The sequence below is a fragment of the Oryzias latipes genome, chromosome 12 (assembly GCF_002234675.1).
Source record: "Oryzias latipes chromosome 12, ASM223467v1".
Classification (NCBI taxonomy): domain Eukaryota; kingdom Metazoa; phylum Chordata; class Actinopteri; order Beloniformes; family Adrianichthyidae; genus Oryzias; species Oryzias latipes.
In genome coordinates this window covers 1,586,747-1,603,990 of record NC_019870.2, presented here as the reverse complement: position 1 = coordinate 1,603,990, position 17,244 = coordinate 1,586,747, and the positions used below count along the sequence as shown (strand labels likewise).

Here is a 17,244-nt window from a genome sequence, read left to right as displayed (position 1 = left end):
CATCTCATTTATCATAATATTTATAGTTTTTTTTATCACACACCATTAGACTCGTAGTGTAAATAAATTAAAATGCAGAAAAATCAATTTAAAGAACTCTTTGGTCAGTCCCTGAACTCAACATTTTTCCGGTTTGTTGTCACATGTCAATCATAGCCTGATCGCCGCAACAGCAACACGGAAAGAGAAAACCTATACACGGGTCCCTAGAAATGTAAATAAAACAAATTAGTAAATCGCAACGTACCTTTTTACGAGATTTTCCACAGGAAAAAAAGAGAAAGGCACGTCACGTGACCCACGTCAGCCCGCATATATGAATGGAAAAGATCAGACGCTTTCAGATCCCTTGAGGAAAAGTTGAACGTAACAAACAAACAACTTCATGTCTGCAATATTACGAAAATAAAGGGGATATATACTGCTAGAAATGTTTTCAAAAATAAATTAGTCCACAATCACTCTTATTTTATGGCATTTTCTGCGGAAAAAAAGAGAATCATATTAGTCACGTGACCCACGCGCACGTCTGCAGATATGAATGAAAGTTAACGTGTTTCTCCAACGTAACAGAGCCTTTGGGAGAAAAAGTTGAACGAAACAAGCAAACTACAAACTGTATGTCCAAAATGAAAGCATATTTTAAAAGAAAATGGTATATTTCTCACTAGAAATGTTGTCAAAATAAAAATTAGTCCTCAAAATATCTTGTTTTATGGGATATTCCACCGAAAAATGAACGTGCATCCGCCATGTTTTTTGCTCACGGCAGGCCAAACCTCCAAAGTCACGTGATCCTGAGAAGGCTCGTAGAAAATGAATAGAAAAATGAAACGTATCCCCCTCACAGTTTAGGGGGCGTTTTTGTAAAACTCTCACGCATTTCCATGTGGACAAATGTAGCTACTACACATTTTAGGATGAGACCGGGTTGAACACTCACACCCACACACTCACACACAGAAACACTTCCTCCAGCGCTGTTACAACGCGCGCCGTCATTTGGCCTCCTTGATGGTTGCCATGGAGATGTCATTGATAAGGTGGACGAACTGATTTCCCTTTCTGCGTGGAACCAAAAGAAGTGCTGCGTGGTGAGTTGTACAATTAATAAGCTCTTGATGAATCAGAGCAACGTTATTGAAAAGACAAATCCGATGGGCTCCACTGCCGGGTTGCCATAGAGCTTCACCTCCTGCGTTCCTCTGTGGGAACCGTCCCTGAGTGTCTGGAGCTCCTGATGGATTAACCACCTCAGTCCTGCCTGACGACAAGCCCCACAACTCTTTCTCACCACTTTCTTTGTCCGAGCAGCAGACGCAGAGCGGCGCTGAGGCACGCCAGCATCCTCCATCCGTCGCCGGAACAGCAGGTCCATGTCTGCAGCACGCAGCCGAACCTGACGGCCCGCAAGCCGGTGAGTGACAGAACCGTCAGCAAGGTTGAGTCTTGTTTGGTGAGGGTTCTGCTCCTGCAGAGCGGAACCAAGAGGATTTTTGTTTCCATCAGTCAGACTCATTTCATGAAGTTTGAGCCACGTTGTGTAACGGTTTTCATCATTTACCAACAGTACTGACACACACGCACCACACACACACACAGTGTTAGTGGGTTCAGGTGCAGAACATGGGTCCAGTTTGCTGCATTCAGGTGAAGCAGAAAGGAAGGGAAATGTGGACGCTATTGTGAGCTTCAGTATTTGTTTGCCCATTTCATAGAAAGACAAGCAGAGAAGCCAGGGGTCAAAGTTGGCCGCTATTTCTATTTTATTTTATTGTTTTTTTGTCTAATTTTTCTTTTTTTTTTAGCCACTGTTTTAATGGATTGGATTCATCTGCGCTTTTCCAGACGCTCAAAGCGCTTACAGTGTGTCCTTTATTCACTCATACTTGGTGATGGTAACTACTGATGGAGGAACCGTGGTCTTGTCCCTTACAGTGCTCTGGGAATCTGGGGTCCGAGCCCCGCACTAGGCCGGCTGGTCTTTGTAAAACCACAGCAGGACTTTGGTCTGTGCTGAACCTGCTTTTTGCAGATGATGTTCTGTTGACATCAAACCAGGACCTTATGTGGACTCTGGGAGGTTTACAGTCCAGAGTGAAGCAGCTGGAATAAGAAAAGGGAAGGATGGAAGAGATTCACTTTTCCGTCCATGTTTCTTTTCTCCTCACCTGTGGTCATGATCACTGACCGTGTCTGAGACCTGGACTGAGGGGCCCCTACCCTTGGTGTTCCAAACAGGAAGTGGCTCCAAGAAGCCAAAATCCCATTGAGTTCTACAGAGAAATAAACAGCTGATACTCACTCATTCTATTGGTGTCACAAGAACAGGCAGACGGCTGGATCCAAATGCAGCAGGGTTATTAAAACAGCTAAAAGTCTACAGAGCTAAATCAGGGTCAGGCAGACAAGGGTCGATACCAGACATGAGATCATCAGAGAAGAGACAAGGTAGTCAGGATCCAGGTGAGAGTCGGGGCAGGCGGCAGGCAAATAGAATAAGGAGACAGAAGATCAGGTCCAGATAAAACACTTTGTAATGAAGGCAGAGTGGCACACTGAGTGAGGCTTAGTTCGGTGTTTAAGTAGACAGTGAGTGCTTTGCAAATGAAAGTCAGGTATGAGGAATCCAGAAGCTGTGTGCTGGGGTTGCTGGGAGATGAAGTGCATTCAGTACTCTGGAAACAGTTCCTGTCTTTGACCAGAGGGGGAGACATAGCTCTGACTTCTGACAATTGGTCAGAAGAACCATTCTTGCTCTGATGTTCTTGATAATTCTCTTTTATATATATATATATATATATATATATATATATATATATATATATATATATATATATATATATATATATATATATATGTATATATATATATATATATATATATATATAAAGAGTCAATAAACAGGTTATATGTAAAAAATGAACACTTCACACATTATGACAGAAATATTTCCACTCCATAAAGATGATCAGATGAACTGCTTCTGGGATTGTAAATGTATCTGTGGAAAGGCGTGTGGTTCATCCTGTAAAAGTCTTTCCTTCATATTTTACAGACGTCTGAACTCACCATCTGGGACTGGGAGTGATGGAAGGCGAAGCCTACCTTCCAGGTGTCGCCGCAGACTCAGCCAATCCGCTGTTGAGAGCGGTTTTCCTCCGCCGGCTGAGGCTCACTCGCCTGCTCTTGGAGGGAGGAGCTTACATCAATGAGAGCGACGGTCAAGGTCACACACCGCTGATGGTGGCCTGCAGGACCAGATACGCTGATTCCCAGAGCGCCAGCCGGGTCAAGCTCATCCAGTTTCTTCTGGAGAAAGGCGCCGACCCCAACATCCAAGACACTGAGGGGCGGTCTGCGCTCATGCACGCCTGCAGGGAGCAGGCCGGGCCCGAGGTGGTGTCCCTGCTCCTGGACAACGGGGCCGACGTCAGCCTGCAGGACCGGTCGGGATCATCGGCTCTGGTCGACGCGGTCACGGCTGGAGACTGGAAGGTGCTGAAGCTGCTGCTGGACTCGTGCAAAGCCAAAGGGAAAGAGGTGATCATCATCACCACCGACAAAATCCCAAACCAGACTAAATCCCAAACAAAAGCGAAGCAGTACCTCAGCATCCCCCCCACCGATCCGGCAAATCAGAGCCACAGATTCCTGCTGACCGCTCCCACCTCTCCATCGGAAATCCAGCTCCTCACCTCGCCATCGGGCTCATTGTCCACACCCATCTTTACCTTTAAAGACGAGCAGATCTGTCGGGTAAACTCCCACCCGTGTTCCCCGTCCCGCCATCGGGGGCTGGGTCAAGCAGCAGCCAGCGGACAACCGCAGCACCTGCTGAGGCTGAACTCTGAGCCCTGGCTGAAGATCCCAGCATCGATCAGCCAGCAGCCTCACACGGGCCTCAGCCACACTGAGGATGTCTCTGTCCGAGTTCCCAAACTGGACCAGAACTTCAACACAAACTCTGAATGCCAAAAATGGTGGAAAGGTGATGACAAAATGGACTGTACACAAAAGATCGCGGTACCTGGCCTGCTGTCGTCCCACTCTGCCTCTCACCCCAATCTGAATTCTGAAGTCCTCGCTGCATATTCAGTCCACTCTTCCTCCAGTCTTTTGGGCGGTAAAAAGCTGGACACTGCTCCTCACGCCTCATCAAGTCTTTGTAGTGTAGTCCAGAAGCGTCAGCTTGGAGCAGATATCTACAGCTCTGATCCCCAGCTAGCCCGAGATGTTCTGAACCTGCCAGAGGAGCAGAGAACCAGAGATTCACCGAACGGAAAGAAGCTGGCGCCTTTACGCTGCTCCAGCACGCTGGGCTCCAGAGAGGCGCTGTCCACCCACAACAAGAGAGTCCTGTTTGGACACGAGCGCAGAGGCTCTGGGACCTTCTTACTGGACCGAAACCTCCAGGCCAGACCTCGGTCCCTGCCCCCTTTGATCAACACCCCCAGCCTCAATGTTCTCAGTGCCATCCCTGGGTCAAACATCTACGAAAAAGAGTCCATCCAGAGAGGGTTCCTGCCCTCCGCTCCACCGGGACAGCCCAGAGATCTGACCCGGAGGACGCTCCTGAGGAGACACTCCATGCAGACGGAACAGTTCAAAAGCTCCGTCTGACCTGCAGCAGTACCGAGGAACCAAACCCACCACGACTGAGCTGGGAAAGTCCTTTTAATTCCACAAATTGCTGCAAATGGAAGAAATCTGTGGCTTTGCTGTTGCTTTTTTCCATTTTCAGCATCTTTCAGGAATCATTTTTCCTCCAGAAACTCAACAGGAGCCCAGTTTGACTTTAAAAAGCGGCCAGACGTTTCACTTTCGTGTGAACATTGAGATTAGAAAGCAAATTGGGTGTTTGGCAAAGTCACATGATCAGGAGGAGACTTTGACGTGGTGTACCTGTTCACCTGCAGGGTTTTTTGTGACGTATGGAGAGGGTGGGCGGGTCCTGGTATTCACTGTTGAGCGCTTAATTTGTCAGGCTTGCCTGAAATGATTTTGGAAACTTTAGGAAGAGGTTTTGTGGTTGTTACATATTTGTTTGTTCAAAAATAAAAAATAAAGACTTTGGTGGTCACACAGTATTGATGTATTTCTGTGCGCCTCGTCCAGTCTGAAAGTCGCTGCAGCAGCGTTTGACATTCTTGGTGCAGCATCAGAGGAAAATCTAACGCGTCACGGAAAGCATGTGGTAAACGGTAAACGCCATCTGCTTCTATAGCACCGTCCTTTAAGGTCCAAAGTGCTTAACAGCCCCATCCAGACACTGATGGTCTCAACCTACAACCACCAGGAGCAATTTTAGTGTCTTACCCAAGGACCCTTTGGCAAACTATACTTTATACCTGAAGCTAGTTTGTTAAAGGTACTTATTCTTCATCTATTCGAAAAGCCTCATAAAAAACACACACCTTCTGTCCAGAATCAGCCACACATCCGGTCCTCCAGAACCAGTCCGGTCTCTGTAAAGTTTGTTTAAGAACATCAGCGGGGAGAGATGGGTACAAAAAAGAGAGAAGTCCTGAAGTTTTCGACTTTTATACGCAGACGAAACTCAAACAAAACAAAAACCGTGAAAAGCAACAACCAAATACAAACACACAACCCAAAAACTGAAGGGGGGGGGAGGGGGGGAAGCTAACAATAACAGCAGAATTTGTAACTGTGAGAGTTCAGCTGCATGTTAAAGGCACCAAAAAGAAAAATAAATCTGTATGTCTGAACCATAAGCAACCAGAAAGGTTAATGTTGTTGTATTTGTGTAACTGTCAAAAAGTAAAACTAGCTTTGTGTTATGAAGTAAGAGAACTCTTTGTTCCAGAGAAAATCAGAAATTAAACAGCTGCAAAAAAATACAATATTCAACGTCCTACAAGTAGAGAAATCCATTTTCTTGTTCCACGGTCTGACCCCGGATCCCGCGGAAAGCTGCACCGCTAAAGACGAGCTTTAGCTGGTATTTTTGTTGGAACTGAGACTTTAGAACAGGGAAGTGAAGACTTTAACCACTTCTGATTGGTTAGACTGACAGAGCTGAAGCTGCGGCTAAATCGCGGTACCGTCATTCTAATCAAAGTGTCTTTAATAGAATCAAATAAACACAAAGAAAAAGGTATTTAACCATCTTTCATATTCCTAACTCCTCAGTGTTTTATCAGGACCTGTTTGGATGAACACAGAGCTGAAATCCTGGAGAAGGGAAATGTTTCAGGATCAGTGAAAATGGGTCATTTCTCACGGCACACCTGACTACATCTAACGGCATACCAGTGTGCCTTGGGTGATGCTCATAACTTTTTTAGAAAAAAACACCCCAAAGGTTTCTGGCCTCTTTAATGATTTTTTAAATACTTTTCTAAAACTTTAAAGATACATTTTTAGATCCACAAATAATTTATTGACAATGCTTTTTATGTACCTTCAGCAGGCAGTGGGGCACTGATAAAAGCCCGGGCCCTGAAAAGTGTGAATCTGGCCCTGAAGGTCTTTATACTATAGCAGCAGTGAATTTAGCTCTCATACAGTTTCTTTTTAGTTGGAAGCAAACAGTTCAGCCTGAATCAGAATTGATAGATTTAACAGTTAAATGATTGCTCAGATTCTTGACCATTCGTAAGAAAAACGAACAATTATCCGCTGACTCAGCGTCAATTCTTTAAATTTCACTTGAGCTGCATTTACTTTAATCTGTCAATCATATCTTTTTTTTTTACTAACTCTTAAACGTTTTTTCTTTCAGCTAATTGAGCTTTCTGGCATGACTTTAAAAGCACGAAGAGGTGTCTTCCAAGCCCCTTTTTCCATTAAATTAACACCTCGTTCAGATTTTCAGCCGGTCCAGGAGGAGCAGAAGAAAATATATCCTTTTTTTTGCCCGTTTTGCTTTTGTTGATTCGTTCTTTTGGATATTTTTGTAGATTTGTTTAGAATATTCTTAGGGTGCACAATAAATCATTTTTTTACATTATTACTAAGCTTTTCTGTAATTGTGCTGAAACGACACCTAAAACCTTAAAGACTTTATGCTTTTTTTTTTATTTGTTCAAAGACATTTTTCCCTTAAAATAATAAATGGGTCACAAAAGCCTTTGAAACGGTAAAGATTTGTATTTTTGTCAGGAAAGTCACAGTGGGTTTTTAATGCTCCAGTTTCTGCTGGAGAAAAGTACCGACCCCGAACAATGAAAAAAAAAAAAAGTATTGGAGAAAAATACTTTTTTTTTAGTTTGGAGGTAAATTACATCATTTGACAACAACGTCAAAACTCCAAAGAATGACTCTCAATGATTTTAAAGTCCTTAAATGATTCATTTATTACAAAAAATTCATGAAAAGTCAGTAAAGATCATCACTGCCATTGATTTTCAAAAATGTACCTTTAAGTGTGTATGTTGCATAAAAAAACAAACACTGGTGAAACATCGGCATTACCCTCATGTTTACAGTAAAAACTGCAGATTAAAAAGGAGAATTAAAGAATGATTTCCCTCAGCTAAAACCTTCCACACACTTTATGTTCACGCCGCATCAGCTTCACATTAGACAAATAAATATATGCAACATTCCTGACAGAAGCAGAGCACGCGGCAGGTTGGTTCCTCCGCCTCTGAAACAGCCGTCATGCCTGTTATGTTGATTCCATCCTGCAGAGGGCGCCGTTTCCTCACTTTCCCGGCCATCGGGATCCTTTTTTGTCCTCGGGCGCGCGCAGGTTGATCCAAGGCTCCTTCAGCCTCTGCGGTCATAATCGCTGACCATCTTCTTGATGTGGCTGAGCTTGGCCTTCAGGTATTTACACCTGCGCTTCTTCACCAGGTAATCTGGAGTCTGTGGGAAGGGGGGCGGGGTCAGCCAAGTCAGGGAAGCGAAAACACCTCGAGGTTACTACAACAGCAGAGAATTCTAGGAATTCAGGTGTCACCTTCCTCAGAAAATCGAGGCTTGTAATAAGTCACCATGGTAACTGACAAAGAATGTTTTCAAAGGGACAGATAAAGACACAAACCTTCTTGGAGCTCTTGACGGCGTTATACTCATCCATGGCATCCTGTTAAAAGAAAAAGGTAAATCAGAAGGTGCGACCGCTGATGAACAGACTCCTGTCTGAACCCCCCCCCACGCACAGGCACGCACACACACACACAAACACACACACAGGTATGAGGCGGTGTTTTGTTGTGAAATGAGGCGTAGCTGAACACAGACAGACTGTTTGGGTTCAGCACAGCAGCCTGACCACAAACAGAATCCGTTTGTCCTCGTGTCCAGAGTTTCTGAATCCTGTTACGGCTGCAGTGTCGACATTCTCTCGACTACCGAAACTCTTCAGCCGTTTACGCAATTTGCATAATTCCAACACCGTCTGCAGTGGAGAAAAGCCGCTCTGTGCCGTTTTCGTCTCGGAGCAAAGTCAGGATTCTCTGCGTCAGAATCAGCTGTTTCACCCTGATCACATGACGTTTATGTCAAAGAGCCCGTGTTATTTTGGTGTCGCTGGCCACATGTTAAAGGGTTAATACGAGAAACTCTTAATAGAAATTCTGCATTTTTTAACGCCCTTATCATTGATACTTTTAAAATGACACGGTCAGGTTTTTTCTCAAATGTTCATCTAAAACAAATCAAATCAAACCAGCTGTCCTCACAGGTCTGGAGGTGAAAAATGGTCAAACCCGTACGGGGCACGCAGGAAATATCAACATGGTAGCAAAGTTCCTCCATAATCATTTATAGGAAGCATCTGCTGTTTTATCGTCTCCCACCATCAATGTGTCGTCAACTGAAAAGAGGCTCTTTCTCACCAGGAACTGTGGACTTCCCTCCTCCAGCTGGTCCAGCTCTTCGTCCAGTTCCGACAGCCTCCTGTTGACTTTGTCCAGGTCCGCCTGCAGGTTCTTGTACTCCTGATGGTCTCGGTCAAACTCCCGCTTGTAGTCGTTGCGCTCCTGCTCGTTTTTTATTGGAGGATATTCACTAAAAAAAAAAAAAAAGAGCCAGAGGGAAGAAGACGTCAGTAAATCCCTTTGCTTGGCTCGCGTCAGAACAAACAGGACTTCCGTTTACCTGTCAAAGTCATCGTCGTCCAGCTCGTCTCCAGAGGAGTTGTAATCGGTGTCGTAGTCCTGTCCGTTGTTGCGGCGTGGCCGACCTGCGCGAGGCTTTTTAGGTTGTCCGTATGAGCTTGCCAATTCAGAGGAACTGTTGTACGGAGCTGCTTTCTGCAGGGCTTGCTCTTCCAGGAAAGGTCTGCGACAAAAAGAGAAGAATACTTAGAAAGACTGCAGCTGACAATGTACACACGCAGGCACAGGCAGAAAGGCTCGCGCAGACGCAAGCTCTTGCAAATCCCGGCTCGCGCAGACGCAGGCTCATGCAGGCTCCCGCAGACGCAGGCTCCCGCAGATGCAGGCTCCCGCAGATGCAGGCCTTATGCAGCCTGGTGTAGACGCAAGCTCTTGCAAATTCAGGCTTGCGCAGACCCAGGCTTGTGCAGAAGCAGGCTCACGCAGACGGAGGCTAATACAGGCTTGTGCAGACGTAGGCTAATGCAGGTTTGCGCAGACCCAGGCTTATGCAGGCTTACGCAGAAGCAGGCCCATGTAAGCTCGCACTGAGGCACGCAAACGCATGCAGAAAAAACTTCTGATGAGGTTTCTCCTCATCAGAAGTTTTTCTGCATGCGTTTGCGCAGTCACGTTCGAGTCAAAGTAGGCGGTGGACTTTGCGGCGTCTGTCCAGTGTAGAGGTAGGACGGCATACTCACTGCGGGGTGCCGATGGATGGAGGTTTGTCGTAGATATTTTCTTCATCCAGATAATTGCTGGAACCTCTCCGTTTCTCTGGATAGGCGGAAAAAGCAGCTTCTGACATGGGACCCGACGCACCGTTCACCTTCATGAAAGACAAAAGAAATCTAAGAACCGCTGACATATCAGTGCTTGCAAACACACTTCCATTTATTCATATTTCTACGTCTGTTTATCTATTTGCCATTTAAAAATGACTAAGAATTTGATGACGTTTTAGCTTTTAAAATGTCATAAAACAAGTTTCATCAACAGGCAACTTGCAGCCAAACAGAAAAGCTGTTCCTTGTTGAGTCAATCATTCTAATTCATATTGTGATGCATTTATGACTGGAGTGACAAACATTTAATGCTGGAACTTGAGGTGAATGTAGCAGAGCCATAGGTGTGTGTCTGTGGGAGGGGCCGAGTCACCGGCTGCAGCATCAGATGATTGTTGATTATTGGATCAAGGTCTGAAAATATGAACACGTCTCAACCACGACTATAACATCGCCAGATTAGAGGGAAGAACATTTTTAGCCCAGGTAGAGCGGACACCTCCTTTGTACTTTGTATTTTTTTTCATAATCATTTTAAATTTTCTCCTGTTTATTCCAATTACTTGGGTCGCGGTGGGCGGGGCTAATCTCTGCAACTTGAAGCCTTCTGTTCACATAGATGATTAATTATTATTATTATTTGACAGTAAAGTACAGAAGTTATTTGTTGAAAAAAACGTTTCTAAAGTACCTTTATTTGTGAAACAAATGCTTGAGCCTGTTAAATGGTTTGTTATTTCTTTTCAATGTATAATAGAGTATTTAATTGTATAATAATTGTTTAAAAAAAATAGGTTTCTACTTCAGGGTTTCCTATCACGGGGTCTTTTTGGAACGTAACCCCCGCGAAAAAAGAGGGTTTACTGTATATATTTGGCAGATTCTGGTGTCCTTTAAGGAGTTAAAAATGAAAATGAACTAAAGAAAAAAACATTTCTATAAATTAAGATTAGAGTTTTGTTAAAAAAAAAAAATACATTCGACAAACCAGAATGTTCAGTTCTGAAGAAAAATATGGTAAAAAAAAAAGGAACCATTTCAGAGTTTGATGTGAAAGTTCATAAACTAAATGCCTGGAAAGAAAATCTCTAAAAAGAAATTACAACAAAGATTTACCAGATATTGACCCAAAAGATGGAAACTAAAAGACCCTTTCACCGTATTTGGGAGTGCAAACATATCCAAACGTTCTGGGGAAGAGTTAGACAGATCTCACCGGATCCAAAGTTTTTTTTATTGGGAATATTTCTGAAAAATCCATAACCATAACAAAAGGGAAAAGGCATTTCTAAGGCTCAGCTGTCAGGGATCCTTTAGAAAGGATGACTTATATCTAAAAGAATAAAAAGGAATGCAGCCTTTGGAGGAATTGAAGTTTTTTCCTGGTTCAGTTCATAATCAAGGTTTTTCAATGCCTTCAGAGACACTCTTCTTCTTTTGGGGTGGGGTGGGGGGGTTAATGGATTTGGTAGATTAAGGTGTGAATCAGTGAAAGGATGATGTAAAACAGCAAACAGTTTATGTTTTGAGAAAGTCCAATAAAAAGAGAAGCAGTTCAAAATCTCCCTTCCGTAGAACGGAGTATTGGGATCACCGTAGAAATATTAAATCGATAATTTAAGAGAATGCAGTCGAACAAAAAAACAATGTCGTGTTTCAGTTTGAGACCCGTAGAACACATCGTCTGCGTTTTCTGCTTTGGTTTCACAAAAACTGAAATACTGAGGCTGCATTCAGACTGGAAAAGTCTGCGGGTCCGGATCGAGTCCTGAACCTCACGTCCACCGTCAGGCGGACCACTGTGTTACAGGGCAAAGCTTGTAAACGCAACCACATGACTAAAGATCTCTTCAGTCATTGGTCAGGCATTTTGAAGGCGGGGCAAAGAAACTACTTTGTTCTTTTCGCTGATTCAAACTTGACATTTTTCTGACCAACTTGAACGTCTGTATCAAGGTCTGGTTGAACCCTTTTTGCTGTGGTACGATGGAGGCGTGCTGCACGGTGGTTACTATGGAGACGTCGGGAATGAAGGTTCACTGATTCATGTTCATGACATGTAGAAAAACAGAGAGAAGTAATGTGGATCACGTTAAAAGATGTTCTAATCCAAACCGCATTTCAAATGAGTTGCTGTGTCTCATCGTCATGGTTGCTACGTTCTTACTCTGATTACATCCCATAATGACCTGGTACGGTGGCCTTTTTGGTCGAGTTAACGTTGCTGAGAACAGAGGTCCAAATGCATTCTGGGAACATGGATTCCTATGATAAACCATAGCTTTATGACCGTACCGTTAATGACTGCAGTGATGGATTTAGTGAGAATGAAATGTGGACGGAGGCTGACAACACCAACTTCATTATCAATAATAATACATAATTAAATTATTGTCATAATTGTATGACTTTATTTTCCTCCTTAAAGGCGTCCCCGTCATCGTTTTCTGGTATCGGTGCTGCTGAACGGCCATCCGGCGTCTTTAAAGTCCATCTAAAGGGTTTAGGGTTTGTTTCACAGGTTTGCTGAAAATCTGTCATTAAAAGAAAGATTCTGTTTGCTTCAATTAAACGCATTTTGTGCTTAACTGCAGCTGCATTTGCCCCCTCCTGCCCCCCAGCAATAATCCCATCCCTGCAGTCACGCCGTCGGCAGAAATGGCGCCGCAGCAGAAAACGCCTTCCCCTGCTAGCAGCTGGCTTTCGTGGACTCGTCCAACCGGTTGATGCGGTTCATTTATCTCAGTGTTAAGAACTTCACGAAACTCAATGTCATCCCGACTCCTCGTGACCCCGCCCCCTGCAGCGCGGCGACAACGTCTCAGAGAGCATTTCCTTTCCAACGCCGTCAGGAATGTTCTTTCCTGAAGACGCTGCGGCGTTTCACCTCCAGCCGCTCGGCGGCCTGAAACTGTTATCCAAGAGCCACACCTTGAAACCCAGAGAAGGAAGTAGCTGCACGCCGCCCTTCCCCCGCCGCTCTGAAACCGGTTTCACCACTTTGTGACACGAACTTCCCTGCTGATCCCGAGCAGGTGCCTCTGCAGGAGAAGCCTTCAGGAAGAGCCTCGCCTCTTTAAAGTTGTCTTCTTGTTCAGCGGACAAAATGTTCCTGATCCCACAGAATCAGAACCTTTCACTGTGCAGAAGTGTTTGGGGAACCAAACTGTTGAACCGGTTTGGAGAAGTCAAAACTGGCCGGAAAAAAAGGAACCGATTCAAAGCTCAGGTTTCTGCCAAACACGAACTTTCCCATCAGCACATTTTACCCTCAGTCACCGGAAAATTTCCCCAGTTTCTAGGAATTTGTGGACGAGTCTACCTTTAGGTTTAGGTTTCCAGCTTTGAATCAGCAGGAAGCGCCCGGTTGGACCTCTTATCCTGCTTGGTTTCACACAGAGATGACCAAACAGAGACCGAAGCGGACCGAGGCGGGTCAAACCGGACCAAACCGCCAGGAAATGACAACCAGGAGTGAAGGCAAAACCACAGGAAAGAGAAAGCCGTTAGAAGGAGCTCCTGCTCCTCTCTGCTCCTTTACCCAGAATGCATTTCCAGACTTCTTCAGATTCATTCTGTGCCTGTTTGGTTCTCCTCCAAACAGCACCTCCTCCCTCTGGTTCTCCTCCTCCCCTCAGTTCTCCCCCTTTTTTTGGAATGTCAGACTGCGTCCACACTGAGGTGAACCGGACCAAGGTTCTCATGTTTGGTCCAAACTAGAATTCAGGGGAACCTTCGGACCAACAGAACCATCAGAGGAAACCAAAAGCAAATCCAGACCAAACCAGCACTAAACCCAGACCAAACCGGGACTAAACCCAGACCAAACCAGCACTAAACCCAGACCAAACCGGGACTAAACCCAGACCAAACCAGCACTAAACCCAGACCAAACCAGCACTAAACCCAGACCAAACCAGCACTAAACCCAGACCAAACCAGGACTAAACCCAGACCAAACCAGGACTAAACCCAGACCAAACCAGCACTACACCCTAACCAAACCAGCACTAAACCCAGACCAAACCAGGACTAAACCCAGACCAAACCAGGACTAAACCCAGACCAAACCAGCACTAAACCCAGACCAAATCAGGACTAAACCCAGACCAAACCGGGACTTAACCCAGACCAAACCAGCACTAAACCCAGACCAAACCAGCACTAAACCCAGACCAAACCAGCACTAAACCCAGACCAAACCAGGACTAAACCCAGACCAAACCAGCACTAAACCCAGACCAAACCAGGACTAAACCCAGACCAAACCAGCACTAAACCCAGACCAAACCAGCACTAAACCCAGACCAAACCAGGATCAGGACTAAACCCAGACCAAACCAGGATCAGGACTAAATCCAGACCAAACCAGGACTAAACCCTGACCAAACCTGGACTAAGCTTGCCAGAGTGAATGTCCCTTTACACCCAGATAAACATCATCTTCTGATCGAGTGTAACTCTGTTTCTGAGTCATCGTGTTCCCTGTGAGGTCAGAGGGTCATGTGATCTGTTTTTAAATTCAACAAATCACATTTGAGTACATTTTTCTACCAAATAAAAAATAAAGCAGATTTAAGTTCCAGCTTTAATGTGTCATTTTACGTTTCAACTGTTCCTGGCCCGTTCCAGGAATTCTGATCCGAGGACTCGTCCTGATCCGGTTCAGGACCGAACCGAAGGAACCAAAAGTGCGCTGAGGTGACAGAACCTCCTTATATAACTTCACTGTGCAGATGGTATGGATTACTATCAATCAAAGATCCCTGTAGAGACTCACTACAGCCCAGTACAGACCATACGCTGATGATGGCGGCTTCTTACCCAGGCTTCTACATCCTGACCTGGTGCCACTTCTTCCACATCCTTCACTTTTTTCCAGAAAATGTTGCTCTTTCCAAAGCTGGAGATTTTCTGGCGAGTTTTCACCGCAAAGACGACCATTATGATCAGGGCTGCGGTGGCCAGGAAGCCGAACACGACGGCAACGGCCTGAAACGAGAAGAACCAGAGACGTTCAGAAGGGAACGCAGCAGAAAGGAAGTTGGAGGGAGGTCACGGGACGGCGTTCACCTCATGCGGCTCCACCACGCAGTAGTAGTACAGGTACTGGTTGACCATCGGGCCCATCATCTGCTGCTGTTGATACGGAGCGCACATGCTGGCTATTTGGTTTCCCATAATGGAGCCGGTGGCCTGGGCCGCTGGGTTAACGGCCATCAAGTATACTATGGTGCCGATCAACATCAGCAGCGCTAGAATGGCGCAGATGATCGCCGTGGCCAGGTAGAACTTCCTGCTCTCCGTCAACCTCTGATGGGACACGATGATGATGAAGACAACCAGAGAAAAGATGAAGACCATCACTGCCAGAGCAATGAAGAAGCCTTTGCCCTGTCGGGGATCAGCGTACATCCCGCCGTACGAGCCTCCCCCATAGCCACCGCCGTAGCTGCTGCCGCCGTAGCTGCCGCCGCCATAGCTGCTGCCGTAACCGCCGCTGCCGTATCCCGGCATGTATCCACCCATGCTGGAGAAGGCGCCGGGGCTGTCATGAGCCAACGAGGACGCCACGCAGGCGAATATGGCCACGCACAAGACGATGACGATGATGGCCATGATCTTGATGATGCCCGGCGGAGACGACCAGCGGTAGAAGTGCTGGAACTCGTCATCGGGGTAGTAGGAGTAGGCCGGCTGAGCCGGGCCGATGCTGAAAAACAACACGCAAACGGCGAAAATTCAAAAACTGGGATCCGTCAAAAGAAACCAAACGCTAAAGTGAACGCCGATGATCGAAATTAGCCAATAAATTCACAAAGATCTTTCGGAGATTTAAAGAAAAAACAAGAGTAAAAAGATAAATTATTTTTTTCATTAAAAACCCATCAGTCAATATTCTCAACCAAATGGAGCCGTGAAATATAAAATAAATACGACTAAAGGGATTTTCATGAAGAAAAAGGATGAGATTTTTAAAATGGGACACAGTTACTGTAAATATAACGCAGAATAAAGAATTTCAATCTGTGATAAAAAAAAATACCAAAAGACGGTTTAATTACTTAGAAAATGAAATGAAAATAAAAAAGTACAAGTTCACAAACCAATAAAACAAACTGAAAGCGTTTCTCTGGTTTTCATCAAACTTCCGTTTCGTTCATTCATTGTTGTTTTTTTTTAACATTTTTGCTCGTTGTACCTTCCGTACAAATCCATCCACAGGACATTTTTTTCAAATAAATTTTGAATAGAAAAAAGACAGTAACTTACAAAGAACCACCTGCTTCGTAGGGAGGAGGACTTTCTTTGGGTCTGGACATTTCTGATGGATTTACTGGATAATAATCTGTTTAAAATAATAAAAAAAGAGAAACAAAACTTGGTTTTACGACACAAAAGATTCTATTAAACATTCGACAACAAGACAAAATTGAAAAACAGGAACCTGGAAAATAACTAAAAGAAACACACAAAAAAACTCAAAATAGATTTTTATATTTAATTTTAAATGGACTCTGCCCAACAACCGTGTAAAAAGTACGCAAAATACTTCAGACGCTCGCGCTGAGCTCGGAACTCACCTGTTCCTGTTTTCACCTGAGATCCTTCGACTGAAACTGCTGCTCAAAACAACCTGGACCACACCTTGATGAGCCGCGAAGCCCCGCCCCCTCTCCTGGACAGACAGGAAGCCGTTTGCCTGTTTTTTTTTAAGCCGTTTGTCTGTTGTTTACGACATGGAGGCGAGTAAACATAAACACAGGAAAGTATGGAGGCCCAACGATGCAAAAAAAAAAAAAGGAAAAAAGATTTTTAGATTTTTTATCTTCTAATTGCCAAAAGAAGTAAGCTTTGAGTAAATTAAAACAAAATAAACAATTAATAAAAATTATTCAAAAAAGAATAAAACACAATAGATCTTGAATAAAATAAATAAAATGAGGTGCAAAAAAAACTAAAATAAAATTAAATGAACTACCAGAGTTTCATCTTGCAATTGCTGGCAGAAGTAAGCATTAAGTAAAAAATTAAAACAAAAATAAAATAAACAATAAAAATAAGTACATAATTAAATTAAATAATTCTTAAATAAAATAAATAATGAATACAATGAAGTGCAAAAGAAAACCTTAAAATAAAAAAATTAAATAAACTACCAGATTTTCATTTTGTATTTAAAATACAATAAAACTATAACAGAATATAATAAAGTGCAGATAATGATCCCTAAAGCAGAAATGAAGAACCTTTTCCCCAAATGTCCTCTTTTCTAATGGAATCAGCAAAAACCTGCAGCTGACATTTAACTTTTCACTTCTCCAAAGTTTGGTCTCATTTTGATCTGCCTGAAAAACAGGAACCACTTTCAGAGCAGCGGCACAGATTCC

General features: G+C 44.2%; 2 protein-coding genes across 2 annotated transcripts; one reads left to right on the top strand and one right to left on the bottom strand.

The window, feature by feature from the left end:
* The first annotated feature begins 938 nt into the window (after positions 1–938).
* LOC101157551 (ankyrin repeat domain-containing protein 34B-like) lies at positions 939–5,083 on the top strand. The gene is made up of 3 exons (XM_011481403.2): positions 939–1,094; positions 1,315–1,417; positions 3,059–5,083. The coding sequence occupies exon 3, from the start codon at positions 3,091–3,093 to the stop codon at positions 4,621–4,623; it is 1,533 nt and encodes a 510-aa protein (XP_011479705.1). The 5' UTR covers positions 939–1,094; positions 1,315–1,417; positions 3,059–3,090; the 3' UTR covers positions 4,624–5,083.
* A 2,210-nt stretch (positions 5,084–7,293) lies between these two features.
* Positions 7,294–16,636, bottom strand: LOC101163673 (occludin). Its single transcript, XM_004074457.4, has 9 exons — positions 16,438–16,636; positions 16,127–16,202; positions 14,927–15,566; positions 14,678–14,845; positions 9,770–9,897; positions 9,070–9,252; positions 8,808–8,979; positions 8,012–8,053; positions 7,294–7,833 (listed from the first exon to the last, which is right to left on the bottom strand). Exons 2-9 carry the CDS (start codon positions 16,174–16,176, stop codon positions 7,735–7,737), a joined length of 1,482 nt encoding a protein of 493 aa, XP_004074505.1. The 5' UTR covers positions 16,177–16,202; positions 16,438–16,636; the 3' UTR covers positions 7,294–7,734.
* Between the last annotated feature and the right edge of the window lie 608 nt (positions 16,637–17,244).

Excerpts from the sequence above, each read along its gene's own strand:
- LOC101157551 (XM_011481403.2), top strand. The coding sequence starts at position 3,091 with ATGGAAGGCGAAGCCTACCTTCCAGGTGTCGCCGCAGACTCAGCCAAT.
- LOC101163673 (XM_004074457.4), bottom strand. The coding sequence starts at position 16,176 with ATGTCCAGACCCAAAGAAAGTCCTCCTCCCTACGAAGCAGGTGGTTCT. Across the intron at positions 9,253-9,769 it reads CCATCCATCGGCACCCCGCA|ACCTTTCCTGGAAGAGCAAG; the intron begins GTGAGTATGCCG and ends TTTTTGTCGCAG. Across the intron at positions 8,054-8,807 it reads AGGGAAGTCCACAGTTCCTG|GATGCCATGGATGAGTATAA; the intron begins GTGAGAAAGAGC and ends TTCTTTTAACAG.